Source organism: Lates calcarifer, linkage group LG12 (genome assembly GCF_001640805.2).
Source record: "Lates calcarifer isolate ASB-BC8 linkage group LG12, TLL_Latcal_v3, whole genome shotgun sequence".
Classification (NCBI taxonomy): domain Eukaryota; kingdom Metazoa; phylum Chordata; class Actinopteri; family Centropomidae; genus Lates; species Lates calcarifer.
This window is the reverse complement of record NC_066844.1, coordinates 25,867,919-25,895,313: the sequence shown is the minus strand read 5'-3', so window position 1 is coordinate 25,895,313 and position 27,395 is coordinate 25,867,919. Positions and strand designations below refer to the sequence as shown.

The following is a 27,395-nucleotide window of genomic DNA, read 5'->3' as shown; positions in this document are numbered from 1 at the left end:
ATATATATGTGTGTGTGTGTGTGTACGCACACTAAATAATGAATATCAAGACCTATTATTATTATTGTTATTACATTGAAATTATGTTTATTTCATACTTAAGATGAAAGCATTTACATACCAGACCAGTATGGTTTTATGTATCTAATACACTGTTCTGTTTCATCAAATAAAATCCCAGAGTTCTGCCGCCACCTGGTGTTCTCTGAGTGAACTGCAACTTTCACAAAGTTAAATAAGAACCACACAGCTGAAGTTGTCTGATGGGTTTATTGTTGTCTTTTATTTACAATGTTAAAACAGTGCAGCCAAACAAAAAATAAATAAAACAGTCATGACAATGAAAAAAAAAACAATGGGGGAACGTCCAGAACAGCAACAAGAGCTTCATGCAGCTAATACAAGATTGTCCAGCAATACCTAAAAAAAAAACAAGCTGACTCTTCATGCTTTACAGCCACTTCATCGACCCAGATTAGATCCAAAGAAAGTTTGTCTTGTTCTGACGTACGCTGCTTTTCAGGAAATCTCTCCTTTCTTCATGTTGTGGAAATTGGAGGGATGTTTATTCGCCCACAGGTGTCCAACAGGTGCTTCAGGGCAGCATGATCTAATTTGCAGTAGCCTTGTGTTCTTAACCAGTAGCTCACAATCTGCCACTTTTTACCATAAGGCACTCGTATGCAATTAGAAATGTCAGTCCTGAAATGAATGTACAGTCTTACCCTGACTGATCAGAACAGGAACAGGAACAGTGCTTCAAACAGGTTAGTACACTTTAACGGGACAATTTGGATGACGTCTCCTTAGTAGAAAAAAAAATGGTGTCATGATTTAAATGTGTCACATTCAGTCATACAGAGCAGTAGTGGGTTTAACTGGAGAATAAAGTATGGTTTCACACATAATTTTATACATGGGGAAAATGAGTGTCCTTATCATTCAGGACATCCATTCAAAAATCAGTTTGGTTCAGAAATTTAAACGCTAACACTGACCACACTTCCAGCATTGCTTCACTCTCTGACACATTTGGTTTTCATGCGATAACAGTGCTACAGCCTTTGCTTTTACAGGCTGTATTGTGGTTTTCTTATTCAAGTTCACTCAGGCAATCAACTACTGATGTACAGTACATCTGACTGACATTTAACAAAAAAAGTAAAAGATACAAACTGAAAAGGCTCCTTGTTTAGAAGGCTTTCTTTACCTTGAACAAGAATTAACAAAAACCATCAGGTGAACTTATTTATTGGCTTTTTTTTAGCCAGCCTAGAGCAATCAGCAAGCCCAGAAAACAACACATTCAGCGTTCTGTAACAACTTTATGGATATCTTACATACTGACATTTTCCCATTGGTTACCAGTGCTAACTAAAATAAAACCCCAAAACATCCCGTTTATATAAAAAAAGCATTTTTTCATTGCCCCTATCAGTCGTCAGTCTTACAGTAGTTAAGGCAAAAAAGTAGTCTTTGTCGTGGGCAGTGGCTTCTACAATGTCCAGTGTGTCTGTATGCATCTGATATTATACTGTATGTTTGTGCATTCATGCATGTCTTTGTGTCGTGATTTTCTGTCCTCCTTTGTTGTGCCAGTCAAACTGATGACAGACGGAGAGCATCGGCGCTCCCTGTGCAGGCTGAGAAACATATTGAGCAGCTAAGACTGGTTCTTTGCTATTTACTGTAAAACGCTGATGAGGATGCACAGTATAAATAGACTATCCGAGGCCAGCCATCAGTGGGCTGCAGTATGGGAGAGCATAGATCCAGTCACAGTGTAACAGGCCACCAATATACGAGTACGATGTGCACACGATTTCACGATCTCAGTCTGTGTGCACTTTTCTTTTTTAGTCCGTTAGTTCCAATGCAAAGACAGGATGAGTGCCACACGTGGTGATTTGAATTAATTCAGTCAAGTCAGTGCTTCAAAGCGAAGTTACGAGGTCCCGTCGCTCCAGTGCGTGGCCCATTCCTTTTTATGGACAACTCCTGACTTCTCAGTCTGGAACTGTGGCCGGTCCTCGCGAGGAATCTTCACCGCGTGGTACTGAGGCAGTTTGTCTTTGTAGTGGGCCCGTCGGAAGAAACCACACTGTCGGCACAGGAGGGGGGACAGAGGGGGAGGAGAGGAAGAAACAAAGCATTAACTGATGTCGTGTATGAGATTGTGACTGCACGTTTGCTCTCATTTCAGCAGATACAATGATCTACATTCAAACATCGTGTGGTAAGAGACATTTAACATCTCATTTATCTGTTCAAGTCTTTTAGTTCATTTCAGACAGATGCAAAGAAAAAGTGATTATCTCGTGATGACCTTGTGCAGTCAGGGTGACTTTTTAATGAAAAGCAAATCCATCAAAAAGCATATCCACATGCTCTATTATATCTTCAATTCAGCTCCAGTCTGGAGTGCCCCAGATTAACACACCAACACGCTGCTGCCAAAAAACATTCACACACATCAATATGAACAAAAACACGATCCTAATGACGAGTTCGCTCTGACACCTGATGAAGCCAGTTTGGTCACGAGATGCACGTCAAATTTGAGTGTTAAGAAACTGAAAAGCGTGTGACAGTACATCATGAGAATGAATGGTCCTCACTGACCAGGTGCCAGACTGAACAAGTGCAGATAATTAAACACAGCACAACAGGCATGTCGCAGCCCTGAGGGAGAGATGGCTGGGTGGTGTTCAACAGGCACAGATTAAAAAGGGAAAATGCTGCTGAATAAAGGAAAAGTGTATACGCTAAAAACAACATGTTTGCTATTTATGATCTAATAACAGAGAACAGCAGCTCGGGGGCAACTGTGCACAGCCACAGCCTTGATTGGTTAAAGAGACCCTGTGAAGATATTCATCAGAGAAGCTGCCCTATTGTTCAGGAGTGTTTTTTTGTACCTCAAAGTGAAAATGAGAATAGAAGTGTGATCGGAAGCATCTTACCTTTAGCTGACTAATTTTGTGAGGTTAAAAACAACCTGTGTCTGTGGATTATTTATTAAGTAATTTATTGTTTCGTGTATAAAATGTCAGAAAATATTGAAAATACCCATCACAATTAATAAATCCAGATGTATCAGCCCAAACCTCCCAGATACTGTTTACTATCAGAAAAGACTCCCTGAATTTTTGGCATGATTTAACTGTTTGTTTAATTTTTGGATGATTAGTTTAGATTGGATTAAATCAGATCTGCTCATACAAACATAGCAACAGTAACGACGGGCAGCTGTGCTCAGAAAGCGGTCCATCACCCTCCATGAGTTAATATTTCATGCTGTAATGAACACCAGCAGCCAGAGTGGGTCAGGGGACAAAAGCAATCGTGGGTGAGGATGTTTACCGCTTGGAGGGAGAGGAGGGGAGAACAGGCCAGAGTGATATATGTTTTATATTATAGTTCTGACGCCTGCTTCTCCGCCTCCGAGGGTTGGACCCCCAAATGGGCGCGGTAGTACTCCGTCTCATAGTGTCGGCGCCTCTCGCTGCGTTTGAAGAACCCACACTGGGGCAACGGAGAGGTGGAAGAGGAGGGAGGAAACACGATGATAAAACAGAAAAGAAAAGGGGATTCAGGGACAGAGTCACCCAGAGAGGAGACAAAACAAAGAGAACAGACACAAGAGGAGAGTGAGCTGAAGGAATAAAATGATTACAGGACAGAACAAAGCAGAAATAATGGGACTGCCATGGGAAGTGAGGAGAAAATGCCAGAGTAATGACAAAGGCAGTGACAGGATGAAGTCAATGAAACTTTTTAAAGACATCTGACAGGCTTTTATCAATATTTACTACAGAGGGAATCTTAATGTCCCACCATGTTTCTGTATCATTAATGACCAAACACTCACAGTGTGGGGACTGTGAGATGAATGAGGAGTGAGGTATCCTGTGTGTGTGTGTGTGTGTTACCTTCCACAGTATGCAGACCAGCAGAGTCAGCAGCAGGATGCCTGCCAGTACAGCTATGAGGATGATCCACCAGGGGATCCAGTACTGATCCGCCAGACCAGGTTCAGGGTAGATCATCACTGGGACCTGGAGAGAAATGGAGGACAAAAAAAAAAAAAAAGGATGAATGTGAATGAAAACGTTTCAAAAAGACAGCACTGTGACACCCAGTGTTTCGCACCTGTGCAGCAGCATCCTTCAGGACCAGGTGCTTGATGCTGGACTTGACAGTGATGTTGGCTCTGACCAGCAGCTCCAGGGCGCTGACGGCCTGGAACTCCTGAGAGACAGAGAGACGATAAAAAAAATGTTTACGGACCATGTTTGTTGTATGTCTCGTATATTTCTTGGATCTCTGATTGAATATTTAAGCTGCAGCTGCAGGTGAGTCAGTGGTCGAGCTGACAGCTGTAGCTACAGACTGCTGACTGCCTCAACATCACAGCCTCCTGACTCTCTCATTACTCAGCCATTTGCTGCAGTTATCACTCATTCAAATGCATTAGTACTGAGCTCAGTGCCAGGAGCAGCAGCAGCAGCTCTAACAGTTGAGCTGAAGCTGAGATTGAGAGTAATGATTTTTTTTACCTCTATGAAACTGCTGTTCCACAGCCTGGCGTGGATTTTGAGGACAGCCTGACCAGAGAAGCTGTGCAGAGGACACTGGAACAGGACACAACGTGCCGATCCCAGGAGACAGTCCTGGAAGAAGAAACAACAGCTGAGCTCTCCAGGGAATGTTTGACGTCATTTCCCCTCCTCTCACCTCTCCTCTCTCTCCTCTCACCAGTTTGAGCGACTTGCGTCTCTCTGACGCTGCCACCGCCGGGGTGGTTCGTCCCACGTTGCCTTTTGCCATCACTTGACCTTCGTCCTCTGGGTACGAGCGCCGCGCTCTCCCGGCCTGGAAGGAAGTAATAAAGACAGAGATGGATCAGTCACTTGAGATGGTTCAGGAAAAAGCATCAGAGTCTGTGCAGACGTGACCTCCAACTGCACAAGTGTGGAGCAGAGAGAAGATGCTGCTGCTACGAAACATTCCTGCATGAACTCTTAGACTCTGAATTAACATCGAGTGTCGAGTCGTGTCGAGTCTTAGATAACATTTCCTTCTGGAGTGAGAGCTGAACTCTGCTGCGCTCACCCTGTGGTCGATCAACTGTGGAAGCTCTGCAGGTGAGGAGCTCTGCAGCTTTAGAGGATTCAGGGCCCCGGTGGGGGAGCACTGTGTGTCTGGGTGACCCTCAAACTTCAGGCTCGCAGGATACAGCAGCCACTTCTCATTGGTCAGCTCGTAAGGCCACATGATGTTCAGGAAGGCCGAGCCGAACGTCTGCAGAGCTTGTCCGGGATTAGCCACCTGACAGACGAAAACACATTCAGTTTATAAAGTAACAAACAGCATTTTTATTTCTGTGAAAACACCTGTAAAGATATCTCTCTCACACACACACACACACACTCATTCCTCACCACAAACTCAAAATCCACAGGGCTGCCGACGTCCTCCAGACTGCTCATGGCGCTCTCTCCCCTCACCGCCCCGCTGAAGAACAGCTGGTGAGGACGAGCGAGCCTGTAGTGAAACACAGCATCACTTCATATGACTGACAGTGGCTTCATTAAAACTGAATTTTATTTATTTAGTCTGCTCAGAGTGAGATTACTTCAACACCAGCTAAAGGAAAACAAGATGGAAACAAACCAAAGAAGCCAGAGAGGGTTAAAACACTGCTGAGGTGACTCACCCACTGACAGACAGAGGGAGCTCTATCACAACTTTAGCGAACGCTGTGATGGGGGTCAGGTCCGGCTGCTCACTGATCCTGAGAGGAAATACAGTGAACTAACACAGTGAATAAAAGGAGGACTTGATCTGAACAAGTCAAACATCTGCAATGAAATAAGTAAAGTGTGATGAGAGTGAAGTAAAACACTGGTCTGTCGTGAACTTACGTTGTCAGTGAGAGATCTGCTGTCAACTCCGTGGTCTCGATGGTGATGTTTGATGTGCTCAAGTTGATGGAGAATTTCAGCTGAGAGACAAACACACACATGTATGTATTAGAACGAATACAAAGTGAAAAGACAAAAACACATAATGAGCAAAAAGGTATTTTATTGACACTTCTGCTTGTTGGTTTGTTCTTAAACACGTTAATGAACGGAGAATGTTTCTCTCTTGTTCCATAACATCATCGTGTTTGAGTGGATTTAGATTTTAATTTTTGCTTGAAAAATAAAGTTTCCTCACCTTCGTGTCTCGTTTGACCGGGTTTCCAAGGTCACACTCGACTTGAGAGCCATTCTGGTTCGCTTGACATCTCATCTGCACTCAGTCATGATGAATCACAGAGCGTTTAGTTTAGTTTTTGAGCCGTTATCACAACATCTGTTAGGAAGCTTAATCTTTTTAAATATGAAACACCAGCCGGTACCTGTGGTGGGATCCTGGAGCCGGCGTACGACAGAGTGTTTGGAAGGGAGATGAGCAGCTGAGCGGCGTGGGCGTCATCTCCGTCCTCCTCAGGGTAGAGGGGGTCAGAGGGCATGTTGGTGACGGTGAGCTCCAGCACCACCAGCCGCTGGTCTGACAGGGAGAACACCTGCACGTCATCCTCATCTCTACAGAAAGGAAAAGACGACAGCAGGAATATCTAATGTTAGATTTCCAATGCAGGACTTTTACCTGAGTATTTTTACAGTGTGTACTTAACCCTTTAGAAAAGATGCCTTATTATAAACTTATTCCATCTGCATACACCAAACTGTCTGCATTGGGGTGTAGGTTACCAGGCAACAGTTCACATTATGAAATCAACGAGCTCACACAGAATGGGTTACTAACTTTGGCAGAGGAGTGAAGAGGTCAGAGGTCAGGGGTCGTGTTCCAAACTGGTAGCTGAGCTTCAGGTTGCTCTGGCAGATTTTGTCAGCGCCACATCCTTCTCGCAGGAAGTTCACCTTCAGGGGGGAAACGAGACAGAGGTGAAGCAAAAGTGTTTAAGCGTAGCAAGTTTCAGAATTAAATTACGTGGAACAGTGAGTGCTGAAATGTGTTTTTATTGCATTGTGTGTGTTTGAAGTGCAGGAAGTACATTTACTCTGTGCTGCAGAGACTTTCCTCTAATTAAAAAAAATCAGAGTATATTTCTTTATTTCTTTATATTTGGAATATGGGGTTATATTACAGTTACTATTTTAATTTTATCGTTGTGTCATTTTATTCTTTATTCAGTCTGTAGATGTGAAATGAAGCAATAATTTCCCACAAAGAATTTAATAACGAATTCTGATTCTGAATAGCTTTAATACCTTTGTACCTTTGAATGAAGGAGTTAGGTGGTGTTTTATAGAGCTGTATGGCTATTTTTACTTGAGTAAAATGCCCATGACACAGCAGATATTAGGGAGCAGAGCAAAAGATGCAAAACCATGGAGTTTCCTCATGAAGACGTTCTGTGCAGAAATGTTGTATCTAACAAAGCTACATGTGAAGCAACCGTCTTCAAACCTCTTTCAGCTCAGTGTGTTTCGTAATAATTTATCTTTAAAGCCTCAATTTGTTTATGCAGAAACATAAAAATGAATCCAGACACTCAGACTGTCACAGACCTCAGAGTGCAGTGTATTAGAGGGAGAAATATTCAGTATGGGCGCCAGCCTCTCCAGCCTCTTGGCACCCGAGTGTCTGCGTGGCGGCACGGACTTGATCGTATGGGTTATTGCCAGTGAGATGGGACGCAGTTTGTCACGGATGCTCTCCTGCAGAGACAGAGATTATAAAAATGATAAACGATCAACAGAATATCTGGTTATAGAGTCAGGGACAGTGTTAGCATACATCCATTTTTACTACAAGAGAAAAATAAAAAGATAAGAACCAAGACCAGAAACTACCTCAAACCGAACAGAGGACATGTTATAATTTCACTCAGATTGAATTTACTGACGTGGAGTTGGAAGACGGCGGTGGTGCACGCTGGGTGATGCTGCCGATGAAGCTCCACTTCTTCCGTCTGAATGTACTCCGGCTCTAAAGAGCTGCGGCCCAGGAAGGTGACGCGGTGCGGGAGGCCCAACTTCCTGCGCTCTGTGTCAGCTTCAAAGTGCACCACCAGGGCTTGAAGGGAGTAAAACGGGGGGTGGGGGGTGAACACAGAAATGTCAGGACACACACAGAGAGCACTTAAAGAGCCCACCAGGGGCTTGACTTATATTAACCCCCCCATCTAAGGGAATACAGTATTTCCCAGCTGTGATTTAATCATAATAAAGTCTAACGTTACCCCACAGATAAGGTTCCCTTCTACTGTAAATAGAAACAACTCCTGTTGCTGTGGGGGGAACAAAAACGGTCGTGAAGACAGAGGTGTGACTTACTAATGTGTGGTGAGTAGTGTTCTGGGTGGGCTGTGAAGATGAAGCAGGCCTTGACCTCCACGCTAAAAAAGGCAGACGATGGAGAGTGACAACAGTTTACAACAGTGAACAGTTTTATCATCACAACTACGGAAGAAGACGAAGGTTTGATGAATTATGTCCTTATAATCTGGATCAGTTCTTACCAGACTCCATCTCTGCCTTTACAGTTGTGCTGCTCCAGATCGATGTACTGAGGGTCTATAGATATTTCTCTGATTATATGAATGACTGGACGAGACCTGGGGGGGTTTGTAGGTAGAAATAATTATGACTGACTGATGGTCAAACACACTGTAAACATTCAGGTTAGATTTAGAATCTAGGGATGTAACAATATCAGAATACGTTGATAACATGACAACATTTATTGAACAATGAAAATTAATTGTGTGAAAAACAGTCAGTGGTATTCCCCTGTGTAGCTAACGTCAGTCTGACAGTGTCTGAAATGTTTCACCACGTCAGATCTTACATCCCTAAGTTAAAATTTTAGATTTAGATTTCAGAGCCACAGGACCTTGTTTCCTGTCAAATATGTTTGGGTCTTTAAAGAACTCATTTCTCACCTGAAGAGAACGACAGAATCATTCAAAGATCCCACTGCAATGTCTGGATATTGGTTATTGTCGATGTCCAGACCACCTGAGATGGAGTAACCAAAACGTCTCACATCAAAGTCACGACCATCCAACACCTGACGGGACAAAAAACACGGCTATCAGTCTTTTATTCACTCAGTCTTATAATCCATTTACCTCCTTCCTTCAGTGCTTTCATTCTTATCCCTCTGTTCATCTTTCCCTCCTGCTGCTCACTCAGTCGTCACGTGACACCCACGACTCACCTGAGCAGGTTTTGTCTCAATTCCAGCGTCTGAGCCTCTGTAGATGAAAACTTTGCCGTCTCCATCAAACGGCGCTCCCACAGCAATATCTGTACACAAACAGGATGTTCACTTGTAGCCTCCACTGCACATCTGTCTTAACAAATACTGTCCAGATACCTTCAGGTCATTATTCTTTCTTTAGTTTTAGACATTGTTCTCACCTCCGTATCCGTCCTGGTCCAGATCTCCGACGCTGGCAACCATCATCCCAAACATGGAGTCGTACGTCCCGTTGAGACGGATCGGCCGAGCCTGATCGTCCCAGTGACCGAAGGGGTTCAAGTACACGTAAACAGCTCCGCCGATCTCTGCCTTACGGTCAAAGAAGTTAGGAGCTCCAACAATCAGATCTGTCCAGCTAAAGACAGGAACAGGGAATAACAAGTTAGAGAGTCGCTCCAGACATTTTATCCAAAAGGATCATTCAACGCAACGTCATCAACTCTGTGATGAGGTTTTTTCCTCCAATAAAAGTTTAAAGTACGCTCAGCGTCTCCTCACCCGTCCCTGTTCAGATCCGTCGTGGCGACCGAGTAGCCAAACGACGACGCCAGCTCCTCCCCCCAGAAAATGTGCTGCGGCACCAGCCGGTACACATTGTCCTTCTTCAGCAGCAGCACGGCACCTGTGTGATTGGCCCGGGGTGCACCCGCCACAAAGGTCAGCTCTCCAAGGTTCATTATCCCCATGGCCGAGTCCACAGAAAACCCTGGTAGAGGAAGAAGGAGGAGGAGGAGGATGGGGAGAAGGGGGAGGAAGGGTCAGGGGTTAGTATTGACCGTGGGACTCGGAGGCTCATCTCTCTGTGTAGCATGCTCTCCTTATCTTCTTACTAATGAAATGTGTGCCTTAAGTGACTATTGATTTTATGCCAAACTCATGATGGGTGTAAATGTTCTGTTTGCTGGAAGAAGGCTGTCGGAGGCGAGCGAACGTTTGTGCATCCACCAGCGAGAGCTAAAGGGCAGGAGGAGACGTATTGGGCTTCATCTAATGTCTCATGAGATTCATGATGCTGCTGCCTCTGGTGAAGGCAGAATGTAAACACAGCGGGTGGACATTAATCAGATGTATGGCCTAAAGCATCTCCTCCTTTGTGAGAGTGTGCATTGTGGAAGTGTGTATGTGTGCGTGAAGGAATGTGAGGTTGTGTTTGCATGTAAATCAAGTGAAGGGGGAGGGGAGTGTGCGTTTGTTTTCTTATCAAGCTGTGAAAAACAGCACATCATATCAAACATTTCACCTGAACAGAAGCAGAAACATGCATTTGCTTCAAAAAGGAAAAAAAAAAAAAAACATGCAGAGAGTGTGGAGGAGGATCGTCTCAGGACATTTGTTAGTCCTGAGTAAACATGCAGAGGGAGACAAACAGAGACAAACAGTGAGCAGCTCCAGGGTGGCAGGTGTGGAATGCAACAGTCTGAATCTGAGCTCCTGTAAAAACCAACGGAGGCAGAGAAGGTGCTACTTTTTCCACACAGAGAGGTTTTAACACACAGGCTGCCGACGAGGTCGACGCTGTAAAACTAAATGGAGAATGGAAACTTAATGCTGCAGAAGGTTTTTAAAAGAGGATGGAGCCTAAGAAACTGTTTGGTTTCACTTCATTTCACAGGCCTAAGACTAAGAATTTTAAATAACTGGGTGCCATGTTTTTAAACCTTCTATATGTAATTATTTCTATTTCACACACACCATACATCATCCTCACCAACAGAATATTCTATTTACGTGGGGACAGAATATATTGATTGCTTCTCTATTAGTATTCTGTCCCAGTATTTACATGAGTGATAGTGTGAACATTATTATTTAGTTAATTCTCAAAACCTTCTCCTTGCTCAGATTCATTTATCATATTATTAATCTGTATGGTATTCGCCTCATGTCGCTGTGGCAGCAGCGTCATATGACTGAAATTAATGTGTTTGTTAAGTCATTATTTACTCTACTGCTACTTTTTTCTATTTTATCAAAGTCATTAGATTTGCAAATTACCTTTGGTCAAACTGCTATGAGCAAATAAAATACTTAAAAATATTTTTTGTTCTTGCTGTTTTTTTCCATTACTTTTGGACAAATTTAGCAAAGTAAAGCCGGGACAGTGGCTAACCTCTGTTAGCCTGACACCCTGCAATATAATCATATGGGCAGGATTTGATTTGATGGAGGTAAAAAAAAAAAGGACGTACGTCCTCTTTCAGCTCTGCTCCTTCATTGTATGGATTTATTGTTTCTGTGCAGCCGTAATAAAAACAACTGGAATCCTGCACCGTGTGAGATTAACTAACACTTCAGGGAAATAATTCAGAAATACCTTCAACACTGTCTCTGTGAGTTTAGTAAGCATGCACAGGTGAGGTTATCATCTGGTTAGGATCAATGGAAGCATGTGAGTTATAAATGAAGGCTAAAAGGTCATGTGGGAATTAGTGTTGTCAAGGAGACGGCTCAATATGAGGAGTAGGAGGGTAAGCAGGCTTGGAGGTATGTGAATAAAGAGATTTATAGCAGATTCACACACTCGGTGAAAAGTAATAACTGGAACCAATAAATAAAAAGACCAGTTAAACACACGATGGGTCATTACACACGGACGTTAAACACTAGGAGATTAATTAGAACGTGACCACTGCAGTCTGGACTGAAATATCTCAACAACTACAAGGAAGATTGTCAAACATTCACAGTCTCCAGAGGATGAACCCCACTGACATTAAATCAAAGTTCTCACATATCTCTACATCTGTGAACATCATCAGGTCAAAACTACAACTAAATAAAATCTCCCTCTGCTGTGATTAGTGTTATCAGCAAATGTTAGTATGCTAACACGCTAAACTAAGCAAATGTTAGCATTAACAACACGTTAGCACGCTGATATCAGCATGTCGCTGAAGGTATCACTGTGCCTGAGTTCAGCTTCACAGTGCTTGTTAGTCAAACCCTTTTTAATCAGTAAAAAGGCGCCGACCGACGAGAGAACCACCACCACCTGGAAAGCTTGATACCGACACACACATGCAGACTGACAGACGACTACAGACGACAGAGATCTACAGACAGAACAGACAAACACCCTGCTGCTAATCAAAGAGACAACCATCTGTCCAAATCAGCTACGAGACAAAAAAAGGAATCCTCCCAAACATTAAAAAAATAGTTAATTTAAGGACATGTTTTCAGCTTTAGATGGCTGTCTCTTCACAACAGTGAAGGTGATACCGCCCCACATCGGACATAGATTACACACTAAGAAATCTATAGGACGTAGAGACGAGGTGGAATTAGCAGAAAGGATTAAGACGAAGACGGAGAAGAGGGTGGGACTACTTCCACTACAAGCCCAGTCCGGTCCAAATAAAAACACAACACCTCACGCCTACAAACCTAAGTAGCTATTATGAGCTACATCCTCAAACGGTGTGGGCCGGGTGGAGGGCTCCAGAGTTTTGTACAGCAGTGCATCTTCAACAGGGCTAGCCATGAACAAGAGCCCTACGGCCCGAGACAGGAAAAAGAAAGACAGATAGAGAGAGAGAGAGACAGAGGGAGGAGTGTGGGAGGGGAGTGATGGGGTGGTGAAATGGTAAGGAGGAAAAAAAGAGTGAAAAGAGAGAAAGGGGAAAAGGGAGGTGCAGGTGAGACAGGCTGTGATTGATTGGTGCTTTGTCTTTGTGGTGCCTCAGTGGTTTTTTTTTTTCCCCCTGTAAAACCACCGGGTACCCGGCAGAGAGACGACATTTAAAGGCTCAGACCGTACCCTGACGTCGTACACCACCCACATAAAGTTTTCCTCTGCTTCGTTTCTAGAAGAGGGCGGCGGACGGAATGAGGATAGCATCATTGTTGATGCTGCTGGAAAATATTTCCCTGCTTCGTCCAAGAAAGTGAACAAATGTTGGCATCACAAGAATTTATGTCAGGCCACAATAAGCTCTGGAGATATTTGACACATTCACATGGGAAAGTGTTTAAAAAAATGAGGTGGAGTCACACATAGGGCTCAGTGAGTCACACAGAAATAATCTGCAGGGAGTGACAGCAGCTAGTTTTCTCTCAGCCGGTCAGAGGCAGTTTGACAGAAGCTATCGTTGCTACTGCTGCTAGCTCCTGTGGTTGTGTCAGGGTGCAGTCTGAGCCCCCCGGTGTCGCCCCTCGTCCGGCCCTCGCTTTCTCTCCTGTGCGCAGGCAGCAGTGAGCAGGGAGGGCAGATCCTACCCAGGTAACTGTGGTAAGGCACAGGGATGAGCTGAGCATTAAGCTGTTTCTGATCTGCCACCTCGTAGGGCCCGTCGTCATAGAAACCGAGGTCAAGCAGAGTCTGGTTTAGGAGCTGGACGCGCATCTCACCTGGAATGGAAACAGGTGAGGGCACAGCAAAGCAACGACATCGGCAGACATAATTACAGTTATGTGTAGTGTATATTTCTGTACATGTACAGACTGTGGAGCAGGTCTCAGGTCTGATTCTTCACCCTCAGTAAAACCAGAACCATCATATTTCAGTGTAGTACAATGTGAACTGTATAAACGCATGAAACGATTACACAATAAAGCACAGCATTAATCTTGTGTGGCAGACTGTGACAGTACAACATAAATCAATCCAGTTACTTATTACTGCACCAGATGAATCTCTTTCTTTGATTAACTGGATGCTGCATAATTACAGTGTCCATTCACTAGATTGGCTTATGAATAAATTCTTTTTAATCCAAGAGTATTGTCCCGTTAGTAGCATTGTCTTCATTAAACTGTTTACATGAGCCGGCTTTCTCCTCCTGCTCACACTTTTTTTTAAAGGAATAAACTTATTTGCTCTCTTGCCAGGAACAGTTATTTTCTGGTGTTTCTACTGATTACCTGAAATGTTATTTTTCAGTCTGTATGCTAAGCTAAGCTAATCAGCTGTAGCTTTATATTTCCATAGAAACGTGTCAGTGGTATCAATTAACTCTTTTAGAGAGCGGGTATAATTCCCAAATTATCCCTTTAAATTGGAGAAAAATCTGCAAAACAAGCGTTTGAACAAAAGGAGGTAATCAATACAGAATTGGGAACTCAATAAAATTGAATTCCCTGCTAATATTTCATCTAATAACATGATCCACATACCAATACGACATCTGACACTGCATTCAAACACATTAGCCAAAATATCTTTATGAGGTAATACAGGCAGGCAGCGTCGGCTTGTTGCTGCCACCAGAGGCCTAAAACTACTGAAGCTGTCTGTAGAGCTTCTATGATCCAGCCTTCTGCAGGCCACTGAGACACCTTACCTTTCCAGTTGTATGTTCCCGGAGCGCCAAACAGGATGAAGTTGTTGTCCGGGGTGAAACTGACGGACAGACCCTGCTGACAGAAACCGAACTGCTCGTGTCCCTGCGGCCGACCCTCGCAGAACTTCCACTCGCCTCCGTCCAGGTCATCTCGCTCGGTCAGGTCCTCACTCAGGACGTAACAGCGTCCGATGGGGTCGCGAGTCTCTGAGGGTTGACTGACACGTTGCCTGAGCTCGTACAGGTGAGCGCAGGTCTGGTGAGGGACAGGTAATATGAAAATGTGACTTGTGTTCACGAATGACTGGATCAGCAGAACAGCAGCAGCTTCCTGCGCTGATGAATTTACATGATGTGGTCTCTACTCACCACCACCTTCCCTCCAATGCCCTGACTTTTGACAGTAACTCCCAGCCACTGGTTGTCTTTGCTCTCTCTGTCCAGACTCACTGAGAGGAAACACAGAAGGAAATGGCAGTCACGGTGGTTTCCATATTGTAAACCAATTAGGATCCGAGCCACAGGAAGCAAACAGCAGTTTGTTATGTAATGGAGTTATTCAACTTCAAAACATAGTGGAAAAGTTAGAAAAAGACAACACAGGGATTCTAGCTGCTTAAAAAACAGTTTACAAACTAGGACTGAAACAATTTTCATAATCAATTAATCTGACAGTTCATTTCTCAATGAATTGATGAAGAAATGCCCATCACCACTTCTTAAAACCATTTGTTGGTTTTCTTTTTGTCTGACCAACAGTTGAAAACCTGGTCAGTGGTCAGTTTACTATCGTAAAGGACTAAAAAACCTGCAAATATTCACATCTAAGGTGCTGAAACCAAAGAAGAAGAAATGACTTAAACAGTTAATAATCAAAATTCCTTGTTATTTTGTTCCTCAATTAATTAATCATTCAGCTTTACCACAAACCCACCTTCTCCATCGATATCCACCCTCTCACAGTCGTACTCCTCTGGCGTGATGGGACACCTGAACAGGGCTCCTGGTCGACTGCCCCGCAACCGGCCCTGCCCCGCTGCCTGCGGCGCCCCCACCAGGATCCTGAGGGAACATCAGCAACATTTAACTGTAATTCATGGTGTCAGATCTTGATGGGTGAAGTTACAGAAAACATGTTACACGTTACTCGAAAGACAAAATTTATATCACTGTTTCAGTCCAGGGTAGTATCTGCAGGTTTTGGTTTCTAACGTAAATGACTTTTATTTTTAAGATGTGACTTCTGACAGTTTTCACACACAATCACCTCAGCGGACTGAAACCAACATTTCTCTTCAGTATAAACACCTGCAGCTCAGGCTGAACTATTCAAACTCTGCTGACACCGCCTACAGTTGAGCTGTCAAGCTATCTCAACTTGGAACTGATTCAGAACAGTTCTGTGAGGTCTGTGTGTACAGTATCTCCACTATCAGGGGAAGGAAAAGTTTTATTCTCAGTGAGGTGGTTGCTGATATTCTGGGGCCAGTGTCACTGCCCTCTGCCTTATTAGGAGCGGCTGATTCAGGCTAGGATGCTATTTAAAAACTGAACGTTGAGCCGCATTCCACCCAACACCGTCAGCCGTGGCACACTGTATGCACGGAAGCGAGACGAGACGTGGGGAAACCGGGGGAGAAGAGGAGCATCTCAGAATAAGGAGCAGAATGTAAAATGGGAAAAAAAAGACAAGAGAATGAGAGGATTAAAACATACAGAGAGAGAGAGAGATCAATCCTAAACAGCAGTTACAACATGCCTTCAGCTTAGATTTAATTATAACAATGACGCTGGCAAAGAAAATGTTTGGCTCAGCTGTGTGACAACAAACTAACTGCCAGTGCCGGTGTGAAAAGCCCTCCACCAGCCGCCTTCATATCTACCTTGTTATGTACGCACTTAAATTAGAGGTATCTCTGCTGCTGGAAAATATTTTTGACTATAAATACAGAGAAGCAAACTGATATGACTGCATGGACCAGGCAGAAAAACAGACAAACAGACATCTGGGACATCAGGCGGCCATAACATGAGCTCCTCTTACTTCAGTGCTGGATAATTAAGATAGTTATGTTTGGTACACATTATACTGTATGCATCTGACAATGCTGACTCCACTGTGTGTGTGTTAAGGTAATTGGGTGAATTGTGCTGTAACTTTTCCCACTAAGTTGTCACCTGTTCCCCAGAAACACAGGCAACAGGTGACAGCAGAAACAATATATTCAAACTGTCGAGAGATACATATCTACTGTTCACAGTGACAGTAAAGAGAACATAAAGCTCACAAACTCTCTTCACCTACAATCACTGTCACATTAGTGTACAACTGTATAACTACAACTTACTGTCTTGTCTTCAACCTTTGACAGTTAATTGCTAACATTAGCATCATGAGGTCTGAACCTCGTCTGCCGAGACTGTCATGAGAGAATACTCACAGGAATGACAAAATGCTAATGTACATTTTCATATGCTAATGGTATCATAATATTAGCATGCTAACAGCGTAGCATCAGCGTTAGCATTTAACACAGATAGCAAACCTGTGAACATATCTGAGGCTAACAAGTAAATGCTAGCATGTTAAAATGTTAACTGTATGTGATGCTAACAACATAACATGCTAAACATTAGCGTGCTAATGTGGTCTCCATTGTCACGTAGACGCATCATATATTACTCTGTGTTCACACAACAAACCTCAGCGGGAAGGCTAAAACGTTTTTATGATCTGACCCGAAAGACATCAGCGTGTTAACACTGTCACCGCGGGCATGTTAGCATGTTGTTATGTAGCATCGTGGAGCTAAAACGTTGAACACAACACGAAATGACCTCACCTGGCGAGTCGCTGTGTTGGCTAATTCAGTACAATAGTAAGTACAAAGCCGATTCTTCTTTTTAACTAAATAGTATTTCACTGTCTCGTTAGTAACGCAGTTACAAGTCGCAGCTGTTTTAACGCAGAACAAATGTCCAACATTTTGATTTCGGAAAGGTCAAAGTGCATAGGAGGGTCACACGTCACAGAGCCGTAACTATGGACACCCTGACAGGTTGACGGTGACAGAATGGACCGTACCATTTTATACGTTACTATCAGACGGATTTTACACCACAACAACAGCATTTAATGTCTTTTCTTCCACTGTAAGAACAAAATAATAATGTCCTATTTTTCATTTTGGCCGAGCACAACACAATCACACATATTAAACTCAAACACCCACACTGATACCACCCAGACTGTCGGACAGCTCCACTTTGTCTTTACTCCCGCCTCGTCTGTTGAGGTGCAGTAGTGCATGTCTCAGCAATGATTCCCTCCACCTTAATGAATGAGAACCCAAAACAGCCCCTTTCCACCACCAAAGCAAAGACATCTCACGTGAAATAATGACCACTACACTGGTGGTCTGCACGAAAAACCCGACTAAACACTGCTAATCTAATGCAAACACATGTTAAACAAATGGGATCTGGCTGAGAGGAGGAAGACATCACTTGATAAGATCAGATCCCTCAGCATTCCTGGAGGCGGCTCTGGTTTATGTTTAGGGGTTAAGGTGATACCTCTTTACCCCCCCTGCATGTGCAGATACACAGGCAGGTGTGGGGGGTTTGTTAAGCTGTTATACCACCAGTATTTGGACAGGAGAGGCGCAGGAAAACATTACTGGAACGTGCAGGCTCGAAGGCAAGTAAATGTAGATTTGTTATTGTAGATGCAACATAATTTTAACATAAGGTCACTTTGAGAAAATGTCTGACACTGAGGTTAGGGTGTGAGGGAAGTTTGAGCTGTGCTAATGTAATTTATATTTTCTCCTACAGTCACTGACTCATTTTTGTGTGAAGTTAAGTGATTGATGAGAGTTGGAGCTGGCAGAGATGCAGACAGGCACACATGTCTCGAATTTGACACAGATAAAATGTCACGGCTGAGTAATGCTCTCACTTATTTGCCCTTTACCCACCTCTTAGCTCACTTCATTGTTCTCGATTGAGTCAGATAGTTTGATCCTGATCTCCACTGCCAGGCTCATCTTTCACTAAACCCACATTTGACATGGAGTTGGAGGAGTGTGTGTGTGTGTGTAATGTGAGTGGTTGTGGGTATGTTGTTGCCGCTGGAGGAGATATCAGGGTGTTGAGTGTGACGGCGAAGGCGTCCAGTGAAACACCCACAATGAACTCAGACGGGAAACGCTCTGCACAGGGAGATTAGACAGAGCACCTGGGGCCTGTCTACAGCTGCACAGTGCTGCTTTGAACATCAGCGCTCACCATGTTCCAGTTTAACATGCTGCTATGCTAACATTCGCTACGTCGCACTAAACTCAAAGTGCAGCTGAGGAGGTGAATGTCTTTAGTTCTGCAGGTATTTATCAAACCTCTTTGACTTGAAGGAAAAGTTAAGTCTCGAGGATTTATCCACCAGGATTGCTGGGGGACTTCCCATGATGCACTGCACTCCTGGCGCTGTAGAGTCTGATCTGTGACGACAAGCCTCCTGCTGCTCCCACGATCCTGCTCAACACCTGCTGCAATTATTACCACTGCTTCTACTATTCCTGCTTTACATGGAGTCTGTGTTATGCTGTGTTTCCCTGCTATATAACTAAAACTGAATTGAACTGAATTTATCCTCTGGGGAACATGAATGTCTGCACAAAATACCACACCAATCAATCCAGTTGTTACTGATCACAGACTGGTCCTCGTCTATTAACGCTGTTAAATATGTAGAATCTAGTCTGATGAATATCATGTCCAATCCACAGCCAATCACACCCTGTGGTATTTTATTTTCCTCATGATAGTTTTATGTGTTTGCCATCCACTGGAACAATAACAGTGTGTTACAGCACAGTGGGAAAACCTGACATTCATATTCCTCCTCTGATTTCTAACCCATCATCCATCATCCATGTTTTTCCAGCTAATCGTCGCAAACAAAACACAGCAGCCTCATTACGCTGCACTCACACTCTGTTTTTTCATTGAGGGGAGCGTGTGCAGTGACCCCAACAACCCCCCCCACCACCACCTACAATCCTGTCCACCCCTCCCCCATCCAAACCCCTACACACACCACCACACACACACACACACACAGTCCCATCCTCCCTCACTCCTCCCCCCTCCCTCAGGAGTCACATCCCTGCATACAGCCCGACACACTGGGAAACAATGTGATCGGACTGAAGAAGCACAAGAGACCGTGATCCAGATCAGCACTCTCTCACTAAAATATCAAAGACACAGAGCAGAAAAAAGAGGAGTGTGTCACTGAATGACCGACAGCCTGAAAACATGATTAAGTCCAGTGGTTTTCAGCCTGGCGCCCTCATTCACTGCTGTTAAATACAATTTTCATGTTTTCTTCTGCAGGATCACATGCTCCTCGATGCTCCCCGACTTTTATCCTGCAAAAAAAAATCTATTTATCCACACTCAGAAGTTCACCAACATTAAGATGAAAACAAGGCTGTCTGCAAAAGGGCATGGAGTAATCCCAGGAGAATTCAGAGTCCTGTTTTGTTTGTTTATGGAGACAAGTACAAGTTCTGACGCTCAAACTAAAGAAGGAGAAAAAATGAAGTGTGAGAGAGAAACGAGTGGAAAACAATTCAGTGAAGACTTCGTATCGTCCAAACAGAAAGCTCTCTCCATGTTTCCTGTCTCTCTCTACTGTCTTCATCTTTTTTAAAGCCAGAAAAAAAGAAATGCTTCAGGGAACAGAAGCTTTCTCACACTTAATTTTAGCCTGAAGATCCATCAAAAGAGCAAGTGAAACAGCGGATACAAACCTTTTTTTAATCCCAACCCTTCCTTGGAATTTTCCAGGCGTGGGCCTCTGAAGGATAATGAAGTTATGAGAAATGTTGAATCTAATACACCGCTAACCGTTTCCAATATTTAGTTTCTTGATGGTTTCAGTTGATGGCTCCTAATCTGCCTGCTCACACCCTTTAGCATCTGTCGGTTGCAGAGCAGCGTGAGGCTGCAGCTCTGTAGACAGTGGCTCTATGGGATCAGCATGGGGGCCGGGGGTCTCTTTAGGCCTTCTGTTGTTATCCTGAGGCAAGACTGTGACCTCTGACCCCGCATACAAACACTCACACACACTTGCACACACAGAGAAGAAAAACATGTGCAAGCATGCACACGTTAACAGAGCCATGAGTGCACAAATAACTTTGAATATTTATTCACAAACTCATGCACACAGGGTGCACACCAGACAACAGAAGGCCGTGCAACAACTGTGTAAACTCTGGATCAGCACACTGACTGCAGCCTGTCCAGCAGCATCCACCGTGTCTCATAAAACAGACGGACTCACACCTGACTCCTGTTTCTCCTGACGGGGGAACGACAGCTGAGAATGAGGCGACCGAGCTCTGAATCATCACGATTTTAACATCTCAACTCTCTCCCTCACTGTGGGCAGAGGAGAAAAGGGTTGGGTAATGCACGACAAAGTGCAAAAAGAGAGACAGAAACAGCTGCCAGTCCAGGCCAAAAAACCCCTCTGGGATACGGCGGTTCACTGCCCACGGACGTGACTCAACTTCCTGCTTGAACCATTTGTTCAGCGGGCATCACAGGAGCAGGTATTAATTTAAAAAGAATCTAAGAACTCCGACACAACACTGGAAGAAGATTTCAGGGAGGTTAAAGATACAAACACTGTGTTTATCTGTGCATCAGTGGTAACCCCATCCTCACTTCACATGCATCTTTAACAACCCCTGAGCTCACCACCTGCCCCTCTGCTGATCAATACATGAAGGGCTGTTTCCAGGCATAGATGGGGTAATGATTGGCCCTCAGGTCCAAAGTGTAAAGAGGACACAGCCCCTGCACCATCCCTCCCCTGGTCCTTTTTATCTCCTTTTCTTCTCCCCCCGTTATCCACTCATCCATCTATTGATCTGTCTGTCTGGATCCTTCTCATGTTCCACCTGAAGTTTCTCTTTCCTTCCTTTTCTTACTGTCTTTCTTTAAAGAGTAACATCTGCAGCGCTGTACAGTTCGTCTGTAGAGAAGGTCATTGTCCATCCATCTGAGCTGAGCAGAGAGAAAGGAAGGAAACAGCCTGAACATGGTCTCCATGTTTGATATGAAGAGAAGGAGGGAGTCAACAAAGACACTGAATTATTTCCTGTCATAATGTTTCTGTGAGGCTTAAAGGTTTTTCTCTGTACTCTGCTGCACTGATTCAACTCATAACTGTGTGAAGGAATCAGAAAACACCACATAACCACAACATCCACGACTCGATCCTCACGTCCGCCTCTCTCTGCCTTTATTTCTCTCTCCAGACGTCAACAGTCCAATAAAAAAAGAAGAGATAAGCCAGTGATAAAGGGAATCTGTAGAAGATGTTTTTGAATGTTCAAGTAGTTGGAGCATTTTTATCCAAAGACTTTCCTGCAAAAATCAAACAACAAATCTCTTGTATAAAAACAAAAAGCCTGTAATTTCCTGTCCCTGTCTGTTTTTCATGGCTTATCTCTGATCTCAGTTCAGTATCAGTTCCCACTGGAGCTGCCATCAGCTGATTGATTAAACTGCATCTTTATCCAAATGCACGCACACTTCAGCGTGGACACACACACACATATTTAATCAGAGGGGAGGCCGGCCGTGATTTATTCATCCCTTCAGCTCTGGTCCCCATCAGTCGCTCCACCCCTCCCCCACACACACATCATATGATATTCATAGTCGTGTCAGGGCGATGCATTGACAGCTGAGGTTTTTAACACTGTCAAACATGAGCATTTCACACTGAAGATAACCAGTTTTGTACTGATAACGCAACAAAACACGACAAATCTTGACCCTCTCCTGTGACCTCGGGTCTTTATCGTGCAGAATCAGCTGCACCAACAAACTGAGCTTTTTCCTCTGCACCTCCATCAGATCTAAGTTGCATGTTTCCTCCTGACTCTGCAGATTGTCCCTCTCCCTCCAGAGAGCACGTGGTCTGCAGAGTAATATTCCTGAAAGCTCTCTGCAAAGGCAGCGCTGCTTCCCACCGAGCTTTTGTCCAAAACCCCGGCAGCCCAGTGGAGGAATGAGAGAATGCTAAACAGACAGAGAGTAAGTGGGAGGCAGTCGAGAGAGAGAGTGTGTGTGTGTGTGTGAGACTGTAAAGCTCATGCTATACACCCTTTGCTCTTTCTGATCTCTCATATAAATAAGCACTGCAACAGGGTGAGTCCCAACATTTACGAGGCTTTCACGTGAATGACCTCTGAGAGATTTAGCAACGAGAGTTACTGTGGGACAAACTGAAAAGGAGGGAGAGAGAGAAAGAGAGATGGAGCAGGAGAAAAGTCATGAATTGAATTAGGGAGGGAAGAAGGCGGCGGTTCATTCTCAACTGTTAAGCAGGGGCTGAAAAGCGGCTTTTATTCACTATTTTGATGCAAATTAGCTTCGAGAAATTCTTCTTTGTGATATGAATGTGTGAAGAAGTTATGCTGGACGCCATTTAAACGCTGCACTGGAAGGCACATAGGATACTGACAAACACATTGATCATTTAAACAGCAAAGTTTAAGGAATAGTTTTGGAAATTTAACTTTAACGATTTAGAAGAAGATTAATAAAACATGACACTAACCTGTTGCCTCTATGCTAAGCTAGGCTAATCTCCTGGCTAAAGAGCAAATAAAAATATTTCCCAAAATACTGACCCACAGCTTTAATACAAACAAATGTTCTCTTTTAGTCCTTAACAGTCCTGTGTGTTTTATCTTTTGTGTTGTTATCTCTGTAACCTCTTGGAGGTCGTCCAAAAAAAGACTTCCACGCACCACTCTTTGTTTTTTAAGCAGTGTTCATCGAGCCTCCAGCTCAGTGAGAGGATTTGTTCAGCTTCAGAAAGCTCTGTTTTACATTCTTACTCAGCCAGTGAAACCGAACTCCAGACTAGATGTCTGGGATTATATCGGCTACCTGTGGCCTCGCTGAGTCCTCCTGCTCAGAAAGGCACCAAAGCAGCTCCACAGTAAACATGAACCACTGCAACCTGAGACTTTCTACTTTCTAAATGACAGAAATGCAGCTTGGCTAATTCTGGGTCTACTGAATCAACAGTGTGGTAAATAAGAGTCAATGACGTTTGTCACGCTGCAGCCAAAACAGACCGATACACAAAGAAGTCATTGGCACAAAAAAAAGGAAATTACTTCCATGAATCAAAGACAAAAAGGGGGGAAACAATCAGGTCAGAGTGGAGATAAAGCACGATCCGTGTCTTTGAAGGCCACACAGACAGAAACAATAACAGATGATTTGTGGCAGAGCTGCCTTCCCCCACCTTCGTCTAAAACAGAAAAGGCCTTTACATTAAATCATGAGGCAGAGAACGCATGTTAAATACACTGTGATTTAATCTAAACAGTGATATATGCAGGTCACAGGTCTGCTCTAAGTATATTGATGAAGGTTGTAGAATCAGCTTCTCCTTAATATAGACTGAGAGTTTTTAGCCACAGTAGCAGAGCGGCAGAGAGGCGTCATCTAACTGACTTTGTTGAACTCACTTTAGAGTCTTGACAACATTCAGAGGAATTACAATAAAATCTGGTGAAGACGTTGATGTCCTCTCTGAACTTTGATGACATTAAAAGCACCACTGTGCCTTTTATTTCTGCTTAAAGAAATCAATTAAAGCAAACCAAAATCCATCCCTCTGCTCACTCTGCTCACTCTGCTCGCTGCTCAGATGTTTCAAGGAGCAGGAGCAGGAAATTAAAAACAAGAATAAGGTCAAAGTCAGACCTCTTATCAGTCGTAACCCACCTGCTAACAGCTGCTGGTTTTACTCCTCCCAGTTTGCAGAGTTCTTGGGTCGAACAGATCAGATCAGAAGAACTAAGACCACTTCCTGTACGGAGACTTGGTGCAACATGCACTTAATCTACTGCACACAACCTGCTCTCCTTAGATATCTTAAAATGGATCATATCACAGGTTTATTCTGCAGTGGACTCTGGTGTGTTTTCCTGTTGTTGTTTGGCAGATTTACCACAGCCCAGAGAGCAAACCTGCAGCAGCAGAGTGGCAGTGGTGGGATCAGGCTCAGGGGGCTTCCTGAACTATTCATGGAAACACTTCTCATAGCAATACAAATAGCAGACCCACACATAACTCAGACTCAAATACCCTCTCATCTCATCCTCTGTCTGCCAGCAACAGTAGCATAAGTTCAGCTCGGAGGGGGCAACAACACAGATAGACTCCAACACCAAAGACACTGACTAATCTGATGTGTACCGCCACTTTACAGTTACAGGTGATACAATCATGACTCAGCACATCAAAGCAGAAATATTATTTTCAGCCAGCGTAACACACAATGAGAGCAACGCGACTCGGCCACAGGCGACAGTAACTTAACACTTCACAACACAAAGAGAAAATGAGTCAAAAGCATCTGATTACAGTGAGTTTCAGGAAAAGACTTCATGACAGGACATCAGAGGAGGAGAGCAGCTCGGAAACTAAACTCTGATCCGAGCTGCATTAACACAGAGAGGACGCCGTCAGAGCGCTTAATGGAAATGTATTATTCAGACAGGAAAGATAAGTGAATACATTTCTCCGACTCAAAGTGCAACAACATCAACTCAGAACATTTTGACAACATCAGGTTGTCAGGGCTGAAAAGCTGCGACTGGATATCTGTGTTTTTACTGGAGAGACAGAGTTGGTGAACATAGTGCAGCATTTAACAGATAAAGAGCCAGAAATTTCTCTCAGGACCTGGTGGAGACCAAAAACAGAGATAAAAGAGAACAAATGAGCAGGCTAAAACACTTAGAAGGACACTGAGCTATCTGATTGTTTATTTCCAGGAGAGATAATAAAGTGTTAAAAATCTTAATGACCAGAAGAAAGTGAGGAACTCTGAGCGTGACCTCAGTGTTTCCTGGTGTGAGGTCAGAGCCGACCGGCAGCAGGATTATTCACTCTGCTTCCAGGACGTTCATCAGTTTATTGATCAGCTGCTCTGATGCAGCACAGAGATACTTTAACCTCACAGGCACTTTTTAAAATAAGTTCCAGGAATGATGCAGGTTTCAGAGAGGTGACGTCTGTCTGTCTGTCTGAAAGCTGATGTCATCCCCCTGGTCTTACCAGGCGACAGTATGACTGCAGCCCGGGTAAACTGAGGAGCTGACGGTTAAATATGGAGCTCTGAAACAGGCACCTGTAGTAAAGTAACTTGTTACTCGTCAGTTTGCATTTGTTTTACTCACAGGCACAGTTTCATGCTACTTTATACTCCTATTTTACTTCATTACAGGGGGAAGTATTTTAGTTTTAACTCTTATTTCACAGCTTTAACTGCAGTATTTTTACACTGTAGCACTGACACTTGTCAGAGTCCTGTACCTGTGTCTCTGCAGTGTGTCTTGATGCTCATTGCTCTGTTAAAAGGGAGTGTTTAATGTATATACGATGGCTACAATCACGCCACGTGAATTTATAGTGGAAAACGCTTCACAGACCAGTGGGCTGATGAAAAATGTAGTGGATATATTACAAAACAGTTCTCTGTACCACATGATCAAATGAAATGTCTTCCTTCAGTATTAGTGACAGAGCTTCAGGAGATGTTAATTAAGGACGCGTCTTATTTATGGTCGTGCAGTAAAGACTTCCAAAGGTTTACAAGCAGACTTGTGTTTTATAATTTAGTCTTGAGAGACGCATCAAAACAGCTGCTGGCAAACAGAGGACAAACAGTCACATGGTGAAGCAGACACACACACTACAGGACGCTTTAATATCTCCTCTAACACAGTCCCATCAAGGCCTGATCCAGGAAAGTCGCTTAAAAACCATTTTCTCCCTTTTACAGAAATCACCGTCTGCCAGCTGATTCAGCAGGGCCCGCTCCCATCCGCCCTCCACTTACTGTAAATCATCTTCTATTAACTCAGAGCTCAGGCTGCTCTCGCCGTACATGGCTCTCATAAACACACCTAAAACTCCTGCTCCCAGTGAAGAGTTATGAGTGCAGCAATGATTTAGCAGATCTGGGGGCTGGTGCAGCACAGAAACGCTGACTGAAGCAGCCACAACTCATGGCACAGGGAGCATTCTGTGTTGTATGTCGAGGAGCAGGTGCAGACACAAGATATCACACATGTAAACTGGGGGTGTGAGGTGAAAATCACACAGGACACACAGGATGAGTTCAGCCACTCACCAGCTCTGAGGCTCCGGGGAAAGCTGCTGGTGAAGAGCTAGAGAGAAACCAAAAAAGGTGCCACGGTCTCCAAACTTGTGCAGGGTGTGGGTAGTATCCAGGTTGAAGCCCCGGGCCTGGCTGAAAAGGGTCAACAGCAGCCAGAGGAGGAGGGTAGTCCAGCGATGAGAGGAGCGAGATGAGAGGGAGACGGTGTTCCCATGTCCCACTGGGGCTGCCATAGCAGAGGTGCAGAGCAAGTTCAGCTCCAGAAGAGCACGGGGGAGATTCCTTTCACGGCTGAAGGAGGAAAAAAAAAAGAGGACAAATCCAGTGTAAGTCTCCTCTTCTTCCCTCTCCTCTTTCTCTACCTCCCTCGCTCTGTCGTGCTCTCAGCTCCGTTTGCTGCTGTCAGTCTGAGGAGCAGGCTGTGGAAATGTGGCCGCTACCACTGTGTTTCTCTGAATGCATGTGCGCCTCCCCCTCCTCTATGCTCAGAGGGAGACAGAGGACAAGTGCCTTGAATAGCCCGCTCACTCCTCCCTCCTCCCCCCTCTCTTTCAGTCCCTCCTACCCCCCCCCCCTCTCAGCTGACATCAACACTC

The 27,395-nt window shown here is 44.1% G+C and overlaps 1 protein-coding gene across 3 annotated transcripts; it reads right to left on the bottom strand.

Moving 5' to 3' along the window:
• Nucleotides 1–251: 251 nt before the first annotated feature.
• itga7 (integrin, alpha 7) lies at nt 252–27,347 on the bottom strand. Of its 3 annotated transcripts, XR_001962233.2 has the most exons (26): nt 26,812–27,346; nt 15,502–15,629; nt 14,937–15,016; nt 14,568–14,823; nt 13,504–13,635; nt 9,784–9,991; nt 9,444–9,640; nt 9,241–9,329; nt 8,963–9,090; nt 8,540–8,635; nt 8,355–8,416; nt 7,925–8,094; nt 7,587–7,736; nt 6,820–6,935; nt 6,410–6,596; nt 6,226–6,300; nt 5,928–6,007; nt 5,720–5,797; nt 5,445–5,547; nt 5,116–5,331; nt 4,759–4,875; nt 4,560–4,673; nt 4,153–4,251; nt 3,933–4,058; nt 3,364–3,525; nt 1,953–2,101 (listed from the first exon to the last, which is right to left on the bottom strand). XR_001962233.2 is itself a non-coding variant. In XM_018688170.2 (25 exons), exons 1-25 carry the CDS (start codon nt 27,030–27,032, stop codon nt 1,946–1,948), a joined length of 3,384 nt encoding a protein of 1,127 aa, XP_018543686.1. In that variant the 5' UTR covers nt 27,033–27,347; the 3' UTR covers nt 252–1,945. The 3 variants fall into 3 exon arrangements, 2 of the variants coding, with proteins under 2 accessions (XP_018543686.1, XP_018543687.1); XM_018688170.2 differs by lacking the exon at nt 3,364–3,525 and having other exon boundaries at nt 252–2,101; nt 26,812–27,347; XM_018688171.2 differs by lacking the exons at nt 3,364–3,525; nt 13,504–13,635 and adding an exon at nt 12,673–12,780 and having other exon boundaries at nt 252–2,101; nt 26,812–27,345.
• Nucleotides 27,348–27,395: the final 48 nt, after the last annotated feature.